This window comes from Panicum hallii, chromosome 1 (assembly GCF_002211085.1).
Source record: "Panicum hallii strain FIL2 chromosome 1, PHallii_v3.1, whole genome shotgun sequence".
Lineage (NCBI taxonomy): Eukaryota > Viridiplantae > Streptophyta > Magnoliopsida > Poales > Poaceae > Panicum > Panicum hallii.
The window spans coordinates 9,020,004-9,042,115 of NC_038042.1; the positions used below are offsets into that span (position 1 = coordinate 9,020,004).

At 43.3% G+C, this 22,112-nt stretch overlaps 2 protein-coding genes and 1 long non-coding RNA gene across 3 annotated transcripts; 1 reads left to right on the forward strand and 2 right to left on the reverse strand.

Annotated features, from left to right (window-relative positions):
• Positions 1 to 5,407: 5,407 nt before the first annotated feature.
• Positions 5,408 to 6,211, reverse strand: LOC112878930. The gene has a single exon (XM_025943201.1). It carries the CDS (start codon positions 6,209 to 6,211, stop codon positions 5,408 to 5,410), a length of 804 nt encoding a protein of 267 aa, XP_025798986.1.
• A 2,156-nt stretch (positions 6,212 to 8,367) lies between these two features.
• LOC112893736 (plastid division protein PDV1) lies at positions 8,368 to 10,721 on the forward strand. The gene is made up of 2 exons (XM_025961206.1): positions 8,368 to 8,924; positions 9,940 to 10,721. Exons 1-2 carry the CDS (start codon positions 8,622 to 8,624, stop codon positions 10,432 to 10,434), a joined length of 798 nt encoding a protein of 265 aa, XP_025816991.1. The 5' UTR covers positions 8,368 to 8,621; the 3' UTR covers positions 10,435 to 10,721.
• Positions 10,722 to 20,316: 9,595 nt separating this feature from the next.
• Positions 20,317 to 22,024, reverse strand: LOC112874384. Its single transcript, XR_003224948.1, has 2 exons — positions 21,811 to 22,024; positions 20,317 to 21,610 (listed from the first exon to the last, which is right to left on the reverse strand). It is a non-coding gene; the product is annotated as an uncharacterized LOC112874384 (long non-coding RNA).
• Positions 22,025 to 22,112: the final 88 nt, after the last annotated feature.

The window sequence follows — 22,112 nt, forward strand, 5'->3', positions numbered from 1 at the left end:
GGGATTTGCACCACGAGCCCACTCAGCAACCGATACCTCTAGTTCCTCCTCGGAGTCATCGGCTTCTTCCGTGTCAGCTGCCGCACCTGACGTTTAAACCTGTCTTGGTATAACTCAGGATGACGCTGCTCATAAGTCGATAGTTTCTGGACCAGATGTGCCAAAGAGGTGAATTCCAGTTGAAAAGCCAGATCCCTGATCGGCTTTAACAATCCCACTGATGCTAGTTCGACAGCTTCTTTTTCTGAGATCCTTGTCGAATAACACCTATTCTTCATCTCCCTGAAGCGTCGGATGAATTCTGCCACGGTTTCCCCACGCTTCTGCCGAAGTTGTGTCAGATCGGCAATTCCTGCCTCCGCGGCTTCTGTGTGATACTGAATATGAAATTGTTCTTCAGCTGCTTCCAGGTACGGATGGAGTCGGGACCCAACGAGGTATACCATCCAAAAGCCGGTCCCGTAAGCGATTGCGAGAAGAACCTTACTCGCAGCGGATCTGATACAGAAATCATGCCCAATTGTGCTAAGTATCGGCTCACATGCTCGATAGAGCTAGATCCTTCTGCCCCACTGAATTTAGTGAACTCGGGGGAGCCGATACTTGGGTGGTAATGGGATTAAGTCATAGTTTCCTGGATACGGCTTAGTGTAGCCGATCGCTCTCCTTTTTGGTAATATGCGAACTGATCCCTTAGAATATTGCTGATTTGCTCCGCTGTCTGTAACCCAGGGGCCGAGTGCGTACTGTCATGACTCGGCCCGGTAGCGTAAGTTGCTAGCCACGCTTGTTTTTCCGCATCGGCTCCAGAAACCCCTCCAACTATCCTCTGTTCAGGATGTACCGGATTATTACTGTCCGGGTATATACATACACACATAACCATGTGGGATCTCCTTAGGCGGCTCGCTGAAAAACTGGTGATCCGTGGGGTCACCACCCTCTTTATAAACTACTAAGCTGGAGCACCATGTGATTCTGCAGCTGCAAGTGTATACGGTAGTGGTGGTCTGGTTTGGAACGGCAGTTCTCCTCTATGACTTCCCAAGGCAGGTCCAGTTGGGGAATGTTGATGCTTCATAATCTCCTGGACCACACGCAGAGCCACACGCTCAAAGCATTAACCAAACTTTCCGAGTGTCGGTGCAATGAATGAGCCACCGCATAATTCACTCCCTGTCGCAGCGCTCTAGTACGATCTTCAGACGGAGTAGATAAATCCACCCCATCAAGAGCACCTTCAGGTGAAAATCCCTTCCACTGACACCATGGCTGCGAGTCCTTTCGAAAGAGCCGGATGAGATCGGCTTCAAACTGAGTCTTGATTTCATCATACTTCTGCTTATGTTCAGCAGAGAGTTCCTCGTAAGTGATCGGATCGTCCCTTGACATCCTGCCGACCACTGCTGACAGAGCCGATGAGGATGACGGAATCGATGAAGATTGTGCAAACGCCGATGACGAAGTCGATGAAGATGGTCCCACCGGGCGTGCCAGAATGTGTTGTCGATCGAAACCCACCGGCGAGCAACGACAGGCAACACGAGGAGCCGGGAGGCTTCCGGGACGGCTGGCGGGCCCCGGTCCCTCGGTCAACGGCCCAGCGATCTGGCGCACACCCTGGCTTGGGGTTGCTAGGCGTGCCACCTGATCCTGTACCTGATCAGGAAGGTGTGATTCGTGAAATTCCTGTAAGCACAGACACTTGTAAAGGTTAGTCCGAGCCGTGATCGGCTCATCACTCCTCCCGGTATCGGCTATAAAGAGCCGATTGCATCATTTACCGGATCGGATCTTTGGGTCAAACGACATTTATATATAATAATAAGATAAAACTTGCTTTAAAGATATTAATCTAATCCAATCCACACAGCTAAGCCCTCACTACACAACCGGAACATCCTACACGTGATTGAGCCTAACGAATACGCAAAGCATCATAACAAACAACCCGAACAGAGACCCTAAGAACAACTAAAGAGCCGATTCTTAAAGAAATCTCTATGCAGACTAAGATCCGATACTAACGTACTGCCGGAGCTTTCAACTCGTTTGCAAGGCCTAATCATGCACATATTGAGCTAAATCCCTAACGAGCAGGAACCGACTATAACAGATTAGATCTATTAACATAAACAAAGCAAGATGCGATCATTGCACCTATGATCAGGTACGATGATCGCGGAGCACGCAAGAACAATGAAACAGAGCAAGATCATGATACAAAAATAACATTACTCTATACGCACTACGATAACTAATGCTACCCGCCATCTACAAGGCTTCAGAACGAGCAACATATAAAGCAACAAATAAGAGCAATGCGCCCCCGATCACGCGAAGCGTGATCAGGGGGCAACATGGCACTTACCCGATGAAGAACCCTGGAACAGGGGAGGCGATGCGCCGTGAGTTGTTGATGAATGAATCTCTCTTTCTTGTTTATTCATGGTACATATTTATAGTCCGTAGACTTGCTCTCCTTAACTAACCCTAATTAAACACGACACAAATCCTAACTGCCTAAACCTGAGTTTACACGGCCTTGTGGGCCCCAAACGCCCGTACGGAACCCGATCTGCAAGCTTATCATAACCGTTTCTCAAGCCCATCTTGCTCCACGGCCCACTTTTAGCCTGTCCAGAATATGGCGATAACAGTTGCACACTGACAAGGAGTACCAGTGGCCATTGCCAATGACTTGCATTTTGCAGATAAGTTAACCAGTCTTTGTTGCTTGCAAGTGGCATCAGCTCCCACATCAAAGCGTGAGTGGTACGATTTATGACGCACTGAACACGCACAGTGTGTGACTCCTGATTAATCCTTAATCCCCTCGTTAACCAGTTGCATAGCGATTCAAATATCCTCTCGTGCGGTCTGGTAATTCCTCTGACTGCACAGTTGAATTCACTTAAATCTACCACATTCGGCCCATAAATCACATTTCCTTCTCCGTAATATATACTGAAAATACTCTTCTCGGAAGACATATCTGTCAATCATTAATAAACTAGTTATACTATATATTAATACACAACGACCCTAAGTTTCAGCGATTCCCAGATTATATTTTCCAGATTCTAAAATATTCAGAATATAAATTATACTAAAAACTATTCAAAACGTAACTACTCTAAGAAATATTTTCTAGATTATAGTTATTTTCAAGTAATTATACGACTAGAATGAGAATATACCTCCAAATCGACATGTGAACAGAGCTTCGCCACTTCCTCTTCTCTCTTCCTCTCCTTCCTTTCTTTTTTCCTAGTTTTTGCTGAATAAAATAGAAATTTAGGGACAGGTGGGGGCTTATATAGTGGCGCAGGGGGACCTCTCGCCCGCCCAACAGGCGGGATGCCCCTCGGCACCACCTCCCGCCCGTTGGATGGACGGGACGCCCCCGCGGGGACCTCTTCGTGAATAAGAAAACTTTCTTATTCGCGAAGAGGTCCTCGAGGAACCTTCCGCCCCCACCTGCCGCCCGATCAACGGGCGGGAGGTGCCCATTTTTCCAATTTTTCCAACCGGCACCCCTTTTTCGAATTTTTTTAAACTTTTTTTTTAAGTCGCCGCTCGACGCCTCGACTGCCTGCGGCTGCGGCCACGTCCTCCCACGGAAGCGGTGCTCAGCGGCCCAAGTGAATTTTCTTGCTTTGGAGGCTTGGAGGAGCTGTGGCGAGTAAAGGAGCTATGGGCCTCAAGACCTCAACCTATTATGGGCCTCAACCGATTATGCACAAATGGCCCAGCATAAGATTATTTTGAAGACGGCGTGTTTTGTGTTATTTTTAAGAAAAATAACAAAAAGACATCAATGGTATAAATAAGACCGTATATTTACCATACAGTGATATGTAGCAAATGCCATGCTAGAACAAGCAACGACCATATAGTCAGAAATCAGAATCAGGGCAGCTCACGATTGATGTCGCACAGAAACTTTTAGGGAATCGAGGTACAGAATACAGCATACTGATTCATACAAAACTTCGATGCCAACACTGCATCATAACCCCAGGAGTTTGAGCAATCTAGCAGCCAAAAGCATGTAACCCAAGTCTAAATGCCAATTCGATCATAACAATCTCATGAACCATTTGTGAGCAAGAGATTCTTCAGTCTCACTGACTCGCTGCTACCCTTTTATTACACAAGTCAGCTGTCAACAACAAACATCCTAAATCCGCATGAAAATGGTGGCAGTCTAGCAAAAATTTCAAAAAAACACCATTCCTGTAGCATTGCATCAAATGAAATGGCAAAAGGATTTATGACTAGATCACCGAATTTGACAATTGTAGCTTGTGCAAAGACACAGTTTGTGAAACCCGTTCTTCTATATTAGGCTGAATATTCATTCACCTACAAAGTTAAGTGGGAAAAAATAAAACGTAGTTAGATCACGAGGAGAACCACATAGTGAGAATTAGTTGGTGCAAAATGCAAAAGAAATGAATTACAAGGAATCGGACTGCTATTCAATAGTGACAAAAGATGCAAACTAAACAAGACCATTTACACTTTACAGACTTGAGGATACCAGGTTTGAAGGCCGTGATGCTGGACATGTAAGTGCAGGAGATTTAATGAATGCAAGGTAGAGTTTAATAGAACAGAAACACAGTTTTCCTTGTTATGAAGTGTGTGTCAGATATCTTGTTCAAACTTACTAGCTCAGATCATTTTTTTTGTCTTTAACACTATAGCCTAGTTAAACTTCCGTAGCTCTTCTGTCTCACGGATAATATGAGTACCAACTCGTACACTTATTTCACAAACAAACTATCCAAAACTGTCGGTTCACATTCTGAATTTCTGATACTACTACAGAGTATAGTGCATTTCCTATTATTGAAGTATATATATATATGCACTTGGCTACTAAAATATGGAACTCAATTTAATTACGCGAATAAAACATCATACTTGATTTATCTTCAATTCTATAGCACATCACTAGCAGTAAGCACTGGGAGTCTAGAAATTTGGATGCAAATCACATAACATATTCAATTCCTTAAACTGCAAAGTAATCAACAGCAAATATGACTAAGGGGGGAACTGGAAAGACTGGACAAGGCACTTTCCAGCTTATCTTGGTAGTTGCTACAATACTGTCACTGCTGAGGATCACAAGGAGGCAGAAACATTTTCTTCTATTAACACAACAGATCAGTTGATATGAAGATGCTCCTAATAACACAAACAGGTTCAGAAACACATCCTGAACACCAAGCATTTGAAACAGAAAATGTGACAATATATCACGAAAATCTGGTTGTCACTGGATCCTTTCTATGAATGAAAACAACATTTAGACCAGATGCAGACGAAATCAATGAAGAAGAAATGCCTAAATTGTCCTCATCTTATGTGGAGACAGTTTCCTTCCTAGAATTTCTCAGCGAAGTTTCTCCTTCACAGAGTGCTTCTTAGCAGCATCCCGCACCTTTTCAATATACCCTTCAATTGGCGGTGTGAGTGTCGCCATGTACCGGTTTGCAGGGAAAGGTGTCACGTCAGGTACCATAGCAGCAGCTCGCAGCTTCTCAGGGAGCGCCGCAATGGCCTCCTTTTTGAGTGTCAGAAGCGTTGACTCTGCTGTTTGCCTTGCACGGTGTCGCCGCATTAGCACGCGACTGTATTCTTTGGCAAGCCGCCGACCATCCTCGACTGTGAGCTCATACTTGGGGATTGCATCCTCATCAACCAGCCCAAGACTGATATAGTCAAGGCCCGGTGGATCCATGAGCACATGGTCCCCATCATCTGCACCAGTACCTTTGGATTTGGCTTTAGCTTTGGCCTTGGCTATATCAAGCTCGCGTTCCCTCTCCTTGGAGACAAGTCCAAGCTCCTCACGTTTGGCCTCACGAAGACGCTCCTTGGGAGGCAAGTGCCGCAGGGGCGCAGATGCATTGAGACAAGACTCTGAAATCTGGGTAATGCGCTCCATGGCCTCACGACGTCCACGGCCACCTCCACCTCCACCCCCACCAGTGGAAGGTGTCCCTTTCTTTGCTCCAATGGTGGAACGCTTCAAAGGCTGGCCAGCTTTGAGCTTAGACTTCCCTTTGGCTGTGCCACTCGCTGGTGCACGCTGCTGAAGCTGGCGATGCTGACTGGTAGCACCAGATGCCAGTGCAGGGCATACGGTTAGTGTCTTGAGACGTCGAAATATGATATTTCGTGCACTTGAAGCCATTCTGTGTAAATCAGGAAAGCATAATTATTTGAACTTTTCTTCTCTCTTTGCGGAACATGCATAGGATTTTCATGCTGGCAGTTAATCAAACAGAGCAAGGTAGGGTCCAATTAAGCTATATATTACACAGCTAAGTTACACGGATACAGATACGAATAAGAGTATCAGTATCGAGGCTGATACAGATACGTTTCAGAATTCTTTTAAAAAAATAAATAAGAAACAATGCATAGCAAAGTTCACAACAATAACAAATCGAAGTTCAACATAGGCAAATAGCTAATGAACTTCTCGATTGAGCAATACTTGCATTTCCAGAGAACATTGCCGCCTCCTGATTTAGGCTTCTCTGTAGTGTTAACATGAGCCCACAGTGGAGCCTTTATATCAATCGTGGCTGCAGATCCTACACTACCACTTGCACTTGCGCTGGCACCACCAGCAGCAGTATGCATTAGCATTACTCGATGTAGCCATCTACAGAAGAAAGCAAGAACAGGTCTCTAGATTGGGGAGAAGGAAATCAGAGAGGGGAAAAATGGAAGGAAGAAATTAATTCAGAGCCCCCGAACTCTGAAGCCTAAAGGTCCGCCGCCTCAACCACCATCCCAGCAGCCGGCGACCTCCCCGGCAGCCACTCCACCCCCCCCCCCATCTCCCACCCCTTTGCCGGCAGATGCTCCATCCCCTCCCCCCTCCCCTAGCTCGCCGGTGGCCGCTCCACCCACTTCCCTCCCCCATCCACTAGCTCGCCGATGGTCGCGCCCGTTCTTGCCGGCTACGCGGCGCCTGTCATCCCCGCGCGTGATAAATAGATGCGGCGGGCAATATCAGCAGAGACTCTGTCGGCGCTCCTTCTTGCCGGCAAGCGGCGGCGCTCATGCAGGCGGGCGGACGAGCGCCTGGTCCGACGGCGGTTGCGTTCTGTGAGCGTATAGTGCACATCATGGAAACGCGAGGGGTAGAAGGGCTTGGGTGCTTTGTGGGCTGGGCCCTGTCCTAGAAACGTGTCGATGTGTGTTCATCCCAAGTATCAAACTATGGAAAAAGTTCTTTTTACCTTCCTGAACTTAGAACCAATCTGCATTTCCTCCCTAGACAGTGAAACCGTCCGCCTGGACTCCTCGAACTCGCCTCGAACTTGCGATACCGGACACATGATCTCACTAGCTGATTTTTATTTTCTCCTTTTCTTTTATGTTTATTTTGGCTGAATTTTTGAAAAATCATAGTAAATAATGGAAAATCTAATTTTCTTGGACTCTGCATGGGAAGATCTATGCAGTAAAAATATAATATTATATAATTTAGTTAAAAAATTTTGCTGTACTTTTAAATATATACTTTTCTATAATTAATTTATAGCTATAGTTTTTTTGTTCAATTGTGGTGAAATTTTTATGGTGAGCTAATCATTATATACTTGAGTGGCAGTAAAATTTCACCATAATTTTTCTACTACAGCTCAAGCATATAATGATTAGCTCACCGTAAAAATTTCACCATAATTGGACGACAGAAACTGTAGCTATAAATTAATTACAGAAAAGTATATATCTAAAAGTACAATAAAGTTTTTACTAAATTATATCATATCATATGTTCACTGCATAGATCTACTTACGTGGAGTCCAATAAAATTTGATTTTCTATTTTATGACTTTTTTGTGATTTACTATAATTTTTAAAGATTCAGCCAAAATAAAGATAAAGAAAAGAAGAAAAACCACTGACAGAAACCAGTTAGGAGGTCATGTGTCCGAAGAGTCTAGGCGGACGGTTCCATTGTCTAGGGAGAAAACACGGATTCATTCTAAAATTTAGGGAGGTAAAAATAATTTTTTCCTTTTATTTTATGAAAAAAAAGAAAAAATTCAGTACACCACACAAAATTTTAGCGCATCTCTCTTCAAAATCTGCAGCAATCTCAACTCAGGAAAGAATCATCTTTTTTCCAAAAAAAAACCAACAACAAGTGCACATAACAATCCACTGTCAGCAACCCTTTCGAACAATTTCGATTCGTAGCTGGTCACATGTCTACCAACATAGCTCTAGCTCAGTTGCAAGCTTGCGTAGCCACCTCCGTCCGAGTCAGCAGGAAATCTAGAGAAAATCTAGCTGCCTTCAAACGAGAGGGAAATCTGGTTGAAACGCCTCCAGTTCCAGTTCCAGGCGCTTCCCCGCCAGTCGCCGGCCTTCTCTCCCGGTCCAACAGACCCACACCTCGGGAGCCCGGCGATTTCCCTGCCCGCAACCAACAAAAGCAAAAGCTCCCCGCCCCACCCAACCACCCGCATCGGCCGTGCCGCCAGCCGTCTCTCACATATTCCTCTGGCTTCCCTCCACTCCCCCTCCACTTCCCTTTCCCTCCCTTTCAACTCCCCTCTCCGCCCGATCCGCGCCGGCGATGAGGTGGGACGCGGCGGAGCCGGAGGCGGTCCTCGAGCGGATCTGGGACCTCCACGACCGCCTCAGCGACGCCATCCTCGCGTCCTCGCGCGCCCACCTCCTGCTGCCCCCGCCTCCCCCGCCCCCGACCGCGCCGCCCGCCGGAGGGGCACGCCTTCGCTGCGGCGGCGGCGGCGGCAGGGACGGGGGCGTCTTCGTCAAGGGCTGCGCGGGAGCCGCGGAGGCCGTGGCCGAGGCCAGGAGCCTGCACGCCATCCGCTCCGCGCTCGAGGACCTCGAGGACCACCTCCAGTTCCTGCACGTGAGGCTGCGCCCCTCCCGCCCCACTGTCTCCCCTAACCCCAATCGCTTCCCAGCCTCTTCTAGGGTGTCGCGTTGATTGCTAGCGTGAGTTAGTTCAGGTGTGGACCACCACTTCTGGGCTGCAGTTGCGATCGATTGGGACTGCCTTTGGGAGCTCCGGATCGCGTTGTTCCCGTGATTGGGCAGATTCTGGCATGAGGAACTGCTAATCCTGATTTCCTAAAATGCCCTGCCTGTATTCGATGTGCGGCCTCCAAGGGGCTTGGTGTTCGCGCCTTGAAATCCACGAGGAGCACTCTTGTTTTACACTTGTTTGATCCCGTTCCATGATGTTCACACGGTACATAGTAGAAAATGAGCTGTGCTGCTGAACGTATGTATGTTGTGTGGCATTAGCAGAGCTGTTACTGTTTTGCCATGATAATGCATTTACTTTTCTATGATTGTTCTATTTGGAAAATTGTGCTCCAGTGATTTTGCCTCAAAAATGGCCGGTCTCTTGCTCATTGAGTGCAGATTTGTTGGTCATGTGAGCCATGTGGATATTAAGGGTGTCCTGCCAATCCACATGGTTTTGCTTGCCCTTCCCGTCCTGGTGTCCCGTGATCTGGATTCCGGTTGTGCTAGAAATATTAGTATCCTATTCTACAGACATCTATCTCTTCTTAAAAGGTGATAGCATGGATACATGTTTGGTGTGGTACGCGGAGATGCAGATTCTTGTCATCTCGCATAAGGATATACTTGATTTCGCTTTGTAATCCTAACATGCGGAAATGGAAGTAATTCCAAGTTTGATGGTTGTTTCAGCCCAATGATTTTTCAGCATCATTATGCTATCCATGCTTGCTAATAAATTGTGACATGAAGCAGGAAGCTGCGTTCTGAAATTTGACAAAGATGTAGACAGTACATACATATTGATAATTTGGAGTTCCTGGGCATTTTGTTAATTTGATTATTCCCATCCTGTCTTAGATCAGCTTCTAACCTGTGTTGTTGTTCCTCTACAGACTGTTCAATCGCAACAGCGGGCTGAGCGAGATGCTGCAATTGCTAGACTGGAGCAAAGCCGTCTAGTCCTCGCTATGAGATTAGCAGAACATCAGGGGAAGAGGTACAGAGTCATCGACGAGGCCTTGGCATTTGTGGGTGAAGTGAGTGACAAGAGTCGATTTATCTCACCAGAAGATGTCTGTGCGACCCATTCAGAGGATGATGCAGAGCACAACAGGGGCAGTAGTTCAAGGATCATGTCAAGCATGCTATCATGTAGTTTGTCTTTAGCCAAGAATTCACTTCGGCTGGACAAGATCGGTGGTGCTCTGGGTAATGCTGCGGTATTTGCAGTAAGTATGCTTGCTTTCTTGCAGCTGCATCAAATTGCATTTGGAAGTAAAACTCCAGCCATGGGATACAGGAAGAGAATTGAGTACAGTTTTCAATCTGGGAGCTCACAGCAGAATGGGAAAGGGAAACATTTGGAGGTTTACCTAGCCAGAGGATGAGGAATTATTAGATCACACTGTTTGCTGTACAGAAAGTTTTGACCAAAGATCATTTTTCGTTGGTTTTGTTAGGGCACTGATCATTCTTTACAACGACAGGCTGGACCCTGTTCCAGGCAACCAGGGAACTGACTGTCCAATTCTTTTGGATGGATTGGAAGGATACTATGAATTGTACCTCCCAAATTGTAAATGGCTTTGTGCTTAGAGATGGATTGTTTGTAAACTGTGTCCTTGTTCAAGGAAACTTAATGATCGAGTTTTTAAAGCGATAGCTTTCCACACCATCCTCCCTCCACTTGCTTGCCAGTTTTGATCATATTGATTCTACAAAACACAACTGCTGCCTGGGTGCTATTGAGAGATGTGTTCAAGGTTCTTTGCTTGTGTGATAAGTTCCATGTCCGTGTGGCTATAGGTTGAGTACATGCGGGTGCTTGTGCGGGTGTGCCTATGCTTTATTTGGAGTACTGATGACGTTATTTGCTTTCTGCTTCCTTGTGCTTGATGATGCTTCTTTCTCTGCTTTGCTTTGTTGATTGCTGGTCTGGTAATATTTGGTGCCGAAGCTGCTTTGTTTATATGTTCGTACGTACCCTACTGTTTTCCAGATGTACCCAGCTTTGTTACTTTTGACCATTGCCCTCCAGGTCCAGGCTGCTCTAACTGGTCGGTTGCGCTTTGTGCCATTTGTGTTTTCTGTTCATATTGTACAGTAATACGTTGAAAAGGTGAAGTAAATACATCCTGATGATCTATGATGCAGTTTATGGGTCTATGTGAAGTTATTGTTACATACTAGTTTGTTTAAAGGATGCTTATTGTCTCTGTCTTTTTTCCCCCTTAAAGAGGGAAAGTAGGTGTGATTTTTTCTGTGATACACGTATGGGAGGTTCACTCACAGTGGATTTATTCTAGATGCATTCATTATGGATGTTCTTTAGGTGAGTTGCTAAAACAAGAAAAATATTGTTACCATATGTGGTTGCTTATGTACCTAATTATTGTCCCGAGCTTGACACAAAATGAGGTGTCTGCACATTGATCACCTTAGACTAAACATAGCATCAGTTATTTTCCATTTTTTATTGATTTTTGCCCTCATGGAACAAAGAGGTTTCCGTGCTTCTATGTCACCCTGCTTATCTTTTCTCGGATTTGGAAGCAATAAAGTGAAAGGAAATCCTAGAAGGGAATAAAGATCTTTGTCTCACTCATTAAGCTCAAAAGAATCCTCTGTAAAATAAAAGCTCTGAAGAAACAACTTCTTTTGGACGGATAAAAGAGGGTGTGTGCGCTGCTGTCAGCTGAGGTGTGGAGAAATCTAAATTAAACTTAAGAACAAATCTAGACTAATTGAAATACCTCATTCGTTTTAAACAATAGGTCGTTTTAGCTTTTCTAGATACATAGCATAGCCATTATATGCGTCTAGATACACACAATATCTAGATATATAGAAAAAAATTATGTATCTAAAAATGCTAAAATGACTTACAATTTGGAAGGGAGTGAGTATTTAAGTAGCTACCTGGAAATTCGAAGGGAAAAAAAGGTCTAAATGACCCAGTGATCAAAACCCAAAAATTCCCTCAGTGTTGAGAGTTTCTTCAGAAAGAAAAGGAAAGATGGCGCCTTGCTACGATCATATTCATGTATTTACATCTACCTGCTTAACCAATTTAAGAGCAGTTTGATGCATCTGGGGGCTTCTTTGGCGACCCTTATAAAGCGGCCGATGGTGTGAAATTGTGAAAATACTTCCTAATGTCCATTCCTCTTCGTACACATAGCACACTGATCAGTAATGATCAGATCTTGTTGTACTTGTACAAGTTTACAGGTTTATTTGTTGAGTTGCAAGTGGTCATACAACAACAGGTGCTGACACTGGCCAGTAAAGTTAGAATCTGAAGAGGAAGAATGCTCTGGTCTCCATTTTCTTGATCTGAAGAAGAAAGCTTCGTTTTTCTGTATTGTTACAGGACCCGGGTGCTGCATTACTGCAATCTCAAGAACAATAATTAACTTGACAAGGAGATAAAGGCATGAACAATAGGATCATGGAAGAGAAATGCTGCTCCCACTATTGGTTGCTTTGTGCCTTGTGTCTGTTCTGTTCACTGAATCACTGTACAGTGTGAAATGCTGCTCCCACTAATCTGTTGGAGAAGTTGAAGTAAAAACATCCTGATGGTCTGTAATGCAGCATATGCGTCTGTGTGAGGCTGTTACATACTACTTGTTCTCATGGGGTTCTGGTGAGCTCTAATTGAAGTTGATCTATGCTCATAGGTGCTCATAGGATGCCCATTGTCAATAACAGTACAGTGATCTCTGCCTTTATTTCTTTTTAAAACAAGAGCAGGTTCAAATTTTACTGTTCATGCACGTGTAAGGTTCATTCACAGTGGATTTATTTTAGGTGCACTCATCATTGAAGTTACCATATGTGGTTGCTTATGGGCCTAATTATTGTCACGAGCTTAACACAAAATGAACTGTCCGCCCATTGATCACCTAATACTAATCATAATATCAATCATTTCCTATTTACTGTAAAATTTTTGCACTCATGTTGGAACAAAAGAGATTTTTGTGCCTTTTGTGTTGGCCTGCTTGTCTTTTCTCCAATTTGGACGGAATAAAGTGAAAGGAAATCCTAGAAGGGAATAAAGATCCTGTCTCTTGCTCATTAAGCTCAAAGGAAACACATGTAAAAGAAAAAGCTCAAAAGAAACCACCTCTTTCGGACACAGAGGGAATGTCTGCTGCTGCCTGCTGAGGTGTGGAGAAACCAAAGTAAACTTAAGAGCAAATTTAGACTAATTAGGATCTTTAAGTAGCTAGTTGGAACTTTTGAGAAAATTTTAAATGACCCAGTAATCAAAACCCAAAAAATCTTAACTCAGTGTGGAGAGATCTTATTCAGAATGAGAAGGAAAGATGGAGCCTTGGTCCGATCTTATCCATCTCTTTACCTCTACCTGCTTTACCCAGTTTAAGTAGAGCTTTGATGCATCTTGATGTTGAAGCTCACTGCGGAATTCGCCGCTGACGAACTCAGGAAGACACATACAAAAGCCAAGAACGACTCAAGAAATTGGTGCTGCACTAACCGGGCATCTTTTACCGTTGCTTTATTTAAGTATTTAATGGGAAAACTAGTGCCAACTTCTGAACAGTTAAGCTATTCTATTTACACAGGGCTTATGCTTTATCGATCGTGCCATCCCACAATCAAAGCAGCAGCCGTGCTCTTACTTCACTACAGGAAACTGCTAGAATGAAATTAAAGAAGCAATCAAGATAATCATCAAGGGTTGTGCAACACTTGGAGCTTCTTTGGCGACCCGTAAGATGCAGTCGGTGGTGCGAAAACACGCTGATGTCAGTTTCTCTTGGTGCACCGTGCACACAGAACACTCGATCAGTGACGATCAGTTTTTTTTTCGAACCGCGATGATCAGATCTTTGTTGTACTTACCTGTCAATCATGGTGTCTGATGATGCTGCGTCCATTTCTTGAGCCGGCAAGGCCTTGAACCGCGGTGTTGCTGACATCATTGTGTCTGATGTTTGGGCTTCTCCGGCGCACACAAGCTGTTTAATTTTGGGCCTAGATACACACAAGCCGTTTGTATTCTTCGAGCGGGACGCACCACCTCGCACTCTCGCCGACGAGCTGCCCGGTCAACGACGAGGCACCCTCCGCTCTCCAGCGCGAGGTGGACCGGATCAGCTCCCTCGACACTAGGAACTAGGAAGAGCAGCGTCCGCGCCAAGGGCCCAAGAATATCAACGATCGACGGCAGATCGTATCAGCGCCCGGCAGGTTGAAGCCTTGGCCGCCGCCACGCTGACTGTCCACTGCTAGCTAGCTTCATCTTATCATCTTCTTCCACAGTTCATCCTGCCAATGATCACAAAGGCATGCTCTTCGGTTTTGCCAAATCTGGTAAAGATGCTGCCGTTTGGAGATCTGTCCGAGCTTCCCGCGACGCGTGGCACCCGGCGCGCGTTATGCGGCTCGGAGGCTTGCAAGTCTGCAAGGCTGCAACCAATGGAAAAATTGCAGGCTTCGGTGCAAGAAAAATATGAACCTAAAATGAACTGACGCAGACAACGCGGCCCCGCTTGTTGGCACTGAGACGGCCTGCGGTGTGGAACGTGCATGTTGACGTGCGTGGATACTTCTGGTTCAAGTTAGCTGTTGGACATACCTATTAACTTGATATTTATAATAGCGATTGTTATTCATAAAAAGAAAATTTATACATGCTTATGCCCATGACCACAGGTCAGATAACATATTAATGGAAGGAAACACATGCACATCATTTGAACATTGTGCGATGAGCTGTTTGACTACATATATATTTCTTCAATTTTAAGTTAGAATGAACTTTCTTCCTGTACTCAAAAGAAGTAAAACATATGCAGTTAGACTTGCCCTTGAGGTATTTAGTCAACTTGGGAAAAAATAATACCTGCAGCTAATTTAGGTACGATGCAGTAGTCTATCTATGATAACTGTCTGAGAACCTAAGTTGTGGTGACCTTAATTGCTTCTTTTGGCGTGTTTTGCCGTAGGGCACTGCATGCTGCTACTGTTAATGCAAATGCATCAGATGATTGTACAACTAAGAAAAAGAAAAGTGTTACAAGGAAAAGGTTGGGTTTACTAACATCAAGTTTTCTTTCTTTTACGATCGCGTATCAAAAACTAAAACTTATATATGTACTTCGAGGTCCCAATAACCTTCTAATGTTTAGGACGACGTTTGCATATCTTTATTATATAGTACCAAGTTCCTTGCTTAAAATATTTTTTATTTTTTCTTTATAGCCCAAGCAAGGATTCATAGCTATAAGAGGAATTGGTTTACATTTTGCCACTACCAGTTGCGGCCAGCCAGATTTTGTGTGTCTAATAATCTGCTGAAGGTCGCATCCATTTTGCCTCTACCACTTGTGGCCAACCTTTTGTGTGTTTGGTTGTCAGTTGATCGGAGTCTGATGAGCTTTAAAAACTCATTGCTATGCCAGATTGCTACATGCTTCCATTAAACTCGTTGCTGCAAACTGTTTGATTTACTATTTTTCTTATTTGGATCAATATTCCAAGCTACCAGCTAAATTTTTTGGTAGCTACGAATTTTAGAATAACATGTAAACATGTAACCTATGGCTAGATAGAACTATAGGGCCTGCATTGTTATGTTTTCAAGATATGATGTTATTTTGTGATAGATACTTTCTATATGCCTGATATGCATTCATGATGGACTGAGCAAGTGGTTCTTGAGTTTCTTCTTAATTTTGATTTGTTATGCTGGTTAGATTGTTTGGAGCAGGCAAATAATGTTTTTCTGGTCTTAGCAATCGCTTTACAGTTATACTTGGTATTATTTAGCAGACTTAATACTAAAGTTATGATAGTGCGCGCGCTTTGCACGGAATGTTCTAGTCATTTGAACTAATCCAGGAAGTAGCATTTTGTACAAAATTTGAATCTGCGATGTGGAAAAACTCATTTGAGAACCGCACCATCTATCGACAACGATTCTCTTCTCTGTTGCTGTATACAGCAGGTGCTCCAAGGCAATGGCTACGGCCTGGCCTCTGAATTAAACTTTCTGCCAAAGAATTCAGGTAATAGATCCACAGATTGCAGTACATGTACAATCCGGCACATCATTATCTTTCACAGGCAGGTAAATTAGAGAATGTTACCACGACCGACCAAAGTGATTTCTGGCTATTAGGTGATTTTTTTTTTGCTTGATGGGGGGAATCCGGTGTTGTCTGTACAATGTAGGATAGAGAGGCTGATGTGCTCGCAGTTGGAGACAGGCAGCGTGATTTTGGCATTCGATGCCAAGTTCGCTCGCAGGCTCCTATCATCAATCAGTTGTCTATTCATTACTTCGACATCGCAACTGGTCAGAAACAGTTCCATCAGGTCGTTACATTCTTGCTGCCGCCACGAACAGGGAGCGGACTGATGAGTCAAATGGGAAAGTCTTCTAGCCAAATTCTAACAAAATTCTCAGCCCAATGTGCACACAAATAATAAGGAAAACTATACACCAACTAAAGAAAGTAGTCAAAAACAAATTTGATTATTGCTTCTCCATCCTTTGTTAGCAAAGGTGTCCAAAGTGACGATTCCTAACGCTTTGCTTGCCGAACGGTCCTTAACTTCTCACAATGCAATAGCAATCACGATCGTAGCCCATATGCTCCTTACAACACAGCCTACATAAAAGAGGTAGCACACTATTTTTTTTCTTTAAAAAACCAGTAGCACACAAAGAGCCAAAACCACCACAAAAATTATTAACCTATCTTTCCGTGCTATGCCTGCTAACCAATTTCCAAGCATATGAGGTATTGGCCTATGTGTGTTGACCCTGTAGCTGTATGAAAAGTCCTCCAAATAATTCTAGCAGCAACAAAAACAGAGTATTTACTTGTTTCGTTGCAATTGTAGAAACGAAAGCTTTGACTCACAAACTGTTTTCTCTTTGCTAAATTATCCTTGGTTAAGATAAACCTATTGGAGGTACTAGAGGAATTTTTTTATTTTTAGCTAAATCTTCAGCTTCCAAATAAATATATTGATGATTGTGATGTCCAAATACATTAGATATTGATGCACACACCAAACTACAAATTGGCCATGTCTATGTAAATTTCGGATAAAAATATCTCTCCAATAAGAAAGTTGACAAATGGATACTAGATTTTGTCAAGCAATCAATTTATCCCCAAAAAAATATCTTCTAAAAGATATATTTAGTGGTGTTTGATTGTTTGATTTATCACATTCGCGTGTAGCTTGAGGATAGCACTATATCATCCAAGCTAGGAAATTGCTCCTTTAAAGGTTTAATTAGAGCCAACCTAGGTGTCCTCCTAGAATCTAGTTTGCGAGTCTTCTTTTATCCTAAATGTTCCATATTCCAGAAAATTTTTCTTGATCATACGATCACTTTTTATAATATCTTAGAAGATTTGATAAACTTTAGTTGTAAAATCATGGAGTCCTGGAGATTTATTATGCTCTATTTGAAAGATCGTCTTGTTTACTTTTGCTTCTGTGAAATACATAGTGAGAATGTTATTTTCCGCATCCAATACCTAGGTTATGTCTTGATTTTAGTTTTCTACCATACTAAGATCATTTTCCTCTAATGATCCAAACTATCCATTGTAATAGTTGGTGATATAAACTTTTAACTCAACACCATCGACTATCATTCCATTCTCTTATCCTAATTTGACGATTTGTTGTTTTCTATGTTTTCCATTAGCAACCAAATGAAATGGTGGATGTTTTCATTCCCTTCCAAAAGGGTATAATATTTAATTTCTTCTTTTCTCAATAATCGAACCAATCATTCAATAAGGTAACATTTCAGGTTCAATTTCTAATCCAAGGGCACATTAGTTCCGTCTTATTGTCTAGAGCATCGGTCATCATCAAACTTAGATTTTTCTTCTCATTTTATTTTGACTTGCTGTATTTTTGGTCATTCTGTTAAACAATGTCAAAGAGATCTATGCTATGTCATTTTTCATAGTAACAGTTCTTCTGATTTCCGCTTGCTACTTATTAGCAACCAAATAGTAATAATAATCTCTTATTAACAAACATTGTTCCAATTTAAATAATGTCTTTTGCCTTTTATGGGAAAAAGTACATGTATTTATTAATAGAAGTGAGGTCTGAATTACTTCTATATTTGACTTGTACCGTTGTGATAGGAAATCTATATTCTAACTCAGCATGACTAGGATCATATGTCATTTCTCAGAGGTTGGATCATACCCACTACTCGCCTATGTATACTAGTAACTGGATATTTCTACCAGTCTAAGGCCACTACAAGAAATCTTGGCTTTTATGACAAACCGAATATATCATGTAAAGTACGCAATTGGTCATAAAAAGTATGTTATGACCAAAATCCCCGCGTCACAGTGTCGTCACAAAACGACCGTCACATAAAGTACGTCGTGACGGTTTTATGGTCCACGGTCACAAAATGTCAGTATATTTTGTGACGGAAGATTTGTAGCGTCACATATTGTTACCTTTTATGGCCACTACTTCTATCATATATTAGCTAGTCAACGCATCACATTATGTACGAGTCGTCACAAATGCTAAGACGAAGAACAAGTTTGGATGGTTTTTTGTGACATCGCAGTGTCGTCATGTATAGTTTTTGTAGATTATGTGACACTTATATTTTGTCATGTTTTGTACTGGTTCATATGGTATTTAAACACATTTGCAGACGAGTCTGTGGTGTCACAAATTGGCATTCCATTCATGACGGTTTGTGACGACAATCGGCTACTCTGGTTGACATTTTGTGACGACAATCGGCATCTTTACGTGACCAAAAGAAGAGAGTTGTCATAAATAGTTCAAGGGCTCATGAATTTATGATGACATAGATTTTATCGTCATATAATGTTACAATATATGATGATATTTGTCCTCGTCATGAGGACTTTTGTCATAAAAATCATAATTCTTGTAGTGGGCGTAGAGTTTGAGAGGTCATATTAAATAGATTTGGCCATTTGTAATAAAAATGGTCCTTATTGTTCTTCTGGATGACGTATAATATTGAAATGCCTACCTGTTATGTACGGCTGCAATTATTTACTACAAGTATGTGCCAATTTTTATTTAAACTTTTCCTTATGTTGTTCTTTTGTGTAAGACCATATACTGCAAACAACATGCACTTGTGACCATCGTTTTTACAATGAAGTTTGAATTTAACATAATAGTCTCCCTCATCGATGGCCATGTTATTTCTTTAGAGTTCATAACCAAGGAGAAACATGTAGGGAGAAATTGATTTATCTGGAATAATTTAGTTTGAATCCCGCTTGAAGTAGATCATTATCATGTTCGGTGACAATGTGCCTAGTATTTATATGTCGGCTAACCCACTACACTTTATCCGCAAAAAGGACCGCCATCATCAGCGTTCACTGACCTCCATTCCAATCTGTGCATTGGCCGGCGACGGACATACTACCGCGGATGTTAGCGCGTGGCTGACTGCGTCCGTCACCACACATGATGCATGCACATCACTCTGTCATCAAGATCCATACGAATAAGGATATACAACTATTATAATCCGTATATTAAATTGTTAGATAATATATGCTGATCTTTTTTATAGGGAAAAATCCACTTTACACCATTGAATTATAACATATGTCCAATTTTCAACATTCAACTACAAAACCAGATAACGGAGGCCATCCAACTGTCGAAAGCAGACAAATTTGACCCTTGGATGGTTTTAAAGGCTTTATTTCATTTTTTAAAAATTAAAGATATTCAATTTTAAACTAAAAACTTTATAAGTAATTTATTTTAAATTAAAAAGTACGAAACTAGTGCCAGCATTTTCTAAAAATATAACCTATGTATTGGCACTCTACTTATCAGTTATTCGAATCCAATTTTTCATATTATTAGTATGTATTTGCTTATAGTTATGCCTATTATTTTTAAATAAATAAGATTCAAGTAGACCAACAAATAGGTTATATTTTTAGAAAATAAATAGGTTATATTTTTTAAAAAAATTGGTACTAGTTTCATATTTTTCTAATTTAAAATTTATTAGTTTTGATTTTTTAATCTAAAGATACAAAATCACCTTTGAAACCACCTAATGGTCAACTTGTCTTGTTGCCATGGTTGGATGGCTCTCGTTATCCTGTTTTACAATTGAAGGTTAAAAATTAAATTTTTGTGATAGCTAGAGGGTGTAAACTGAATTTTTTTCTTTTATATAAATATGTACAACTATGCTAGCCACGACGACAAGCATCCTATATGGCAAAATGTCTAAAAAGTCAAGACACACAAATAACTAGACTTCAACATAGTCGCTACAATAAGGGCCCGTTTAGCAGCACTCCAAACTCGATTCACTCTGCTCTGCTCCTCGCTTCCACGCGCTCCCGCTCGCGGCTGCTCCAGTTCTGAAAAAAACTCGTTTGGTGGCGCTCCACACACGCTCCCGCTTCGGGCGACGATGGTGGCAAGCGCCAGCGTCCGTGCAGCGTTGCGATCGAGCTCCGCGCCGCGAATCGACACCTAGCGCCGCAAATCAAGATCCACCAGCACCATGAATCGAGCTCCATACGCCGTCCGACCGCGAATCAAACTTCAGCATCGCGAATCGAGATCCACCGGGCGCTGCTCGTCCACCCGCCGGGCGTGCTGGTCGGGGACGAGCGGCCGCCGGTGCTGCGGGCCTGCGCGAGCGGGGTATACTGGGACGAGCGGCCGCCGGTGCGACAGGCCTGCGCGCGCGGGGTCGGCTGGGACGAGCGGCCGCCGGGCGGGCTGGTGAGGAACGAGCGGCGGTACTGCAGGCCGGGGGGCGGAAGTGAAGGGAATCGGCGGGGAGCAGATTTTTTTCGCTCCCCGCTCGATGGGTCACCGGGCGAATCAATTGACGGTGATTCGAGGGAGGAGCCGGTGCTGTTTTTCCCGTTTGGCAGCGCTCCGCGGAATCTTGCACGGAGCGGAGCGGCGGCAGCGCTGCCAAACGGACCCAAGTTCTCCCGATCCACTCCTATCTCAACCGTGCCTACCCTGGTCTACACATATACTGAATACATATACTGAATGTTTTGATTTGATGTCCATAAATCAGTAGTTAGACTTATCGATTCAGCCTCTCTGAGACTCTTCTTGAGATTGTCTTTTTCAGATTCATAAACTTTCATGCACTCAGTTTTTTATTGTCTTCCTATCAATCCAATCATAGTTGCTATTCGGCCACTTCGTCAACACATTAAACCATTTATGCTCTACATCCTAAATGAGTACTCGTGGACAATTATCGTCTTAGCAATTAAACGACGAGTGTGATCATGATCATATTCAGTAGGATTAACAACAAGAGACCCACTCTGATCTGGATCAAGGTTCAGTGTACCTCAATTTTAGTAGCCTTTTGCGTCCTCTCTTTTCTTTATAAGGCATAGAAACCCCATCTGATGACACCTCAACTACGTCCTCCCCCTCACTTGCTGATGGTAGGCTTACTGATAAATCATCATTATGGTCAAAGCTGTTGTCTAGTTCATCCCCCTCTTCCTCCACACCCTCCAATTCCTACAAGAGAAAATAGATGGAACTTGTACAAGATTGCTTCTACTTATATACACGAGAAAAACTACTGATTCTACAGATCAAGCACTTTCAAAACCCTAGTACAACATGGGCACCTAATTCTATTCTTAAGAACCAAGCCTACATCCTTATATCGTGCAAATCAAGCTAAATCTAGCCCAAATAACCATTTGGATATATACCTTATGCACAGACATGGATGCCACGCAAGGGCTTGAATCTCGCGATGCTTGGCCGGAATGGCCGCTGCCCCGCTCCTTTGATGAGGACAGCAGGATCCTCTTTGCCACCACCTTGCGCCTGCTCCTTGATTCATGACTCGCCGGAGTCCGCTCCTTGTCATCCATGGCTTGCGGTGGCGCCTCCCGTGCCGGAAGCAAGGGGCTGGCCCTGGGGCACAGCGGCGCAGGGTGGCAGGAGTAGGGGCAGGCGGCCGTCAGGGGGAACGGCGGGCCGGGGGGGGGGGAGCGGGTTGGGGGCGCTG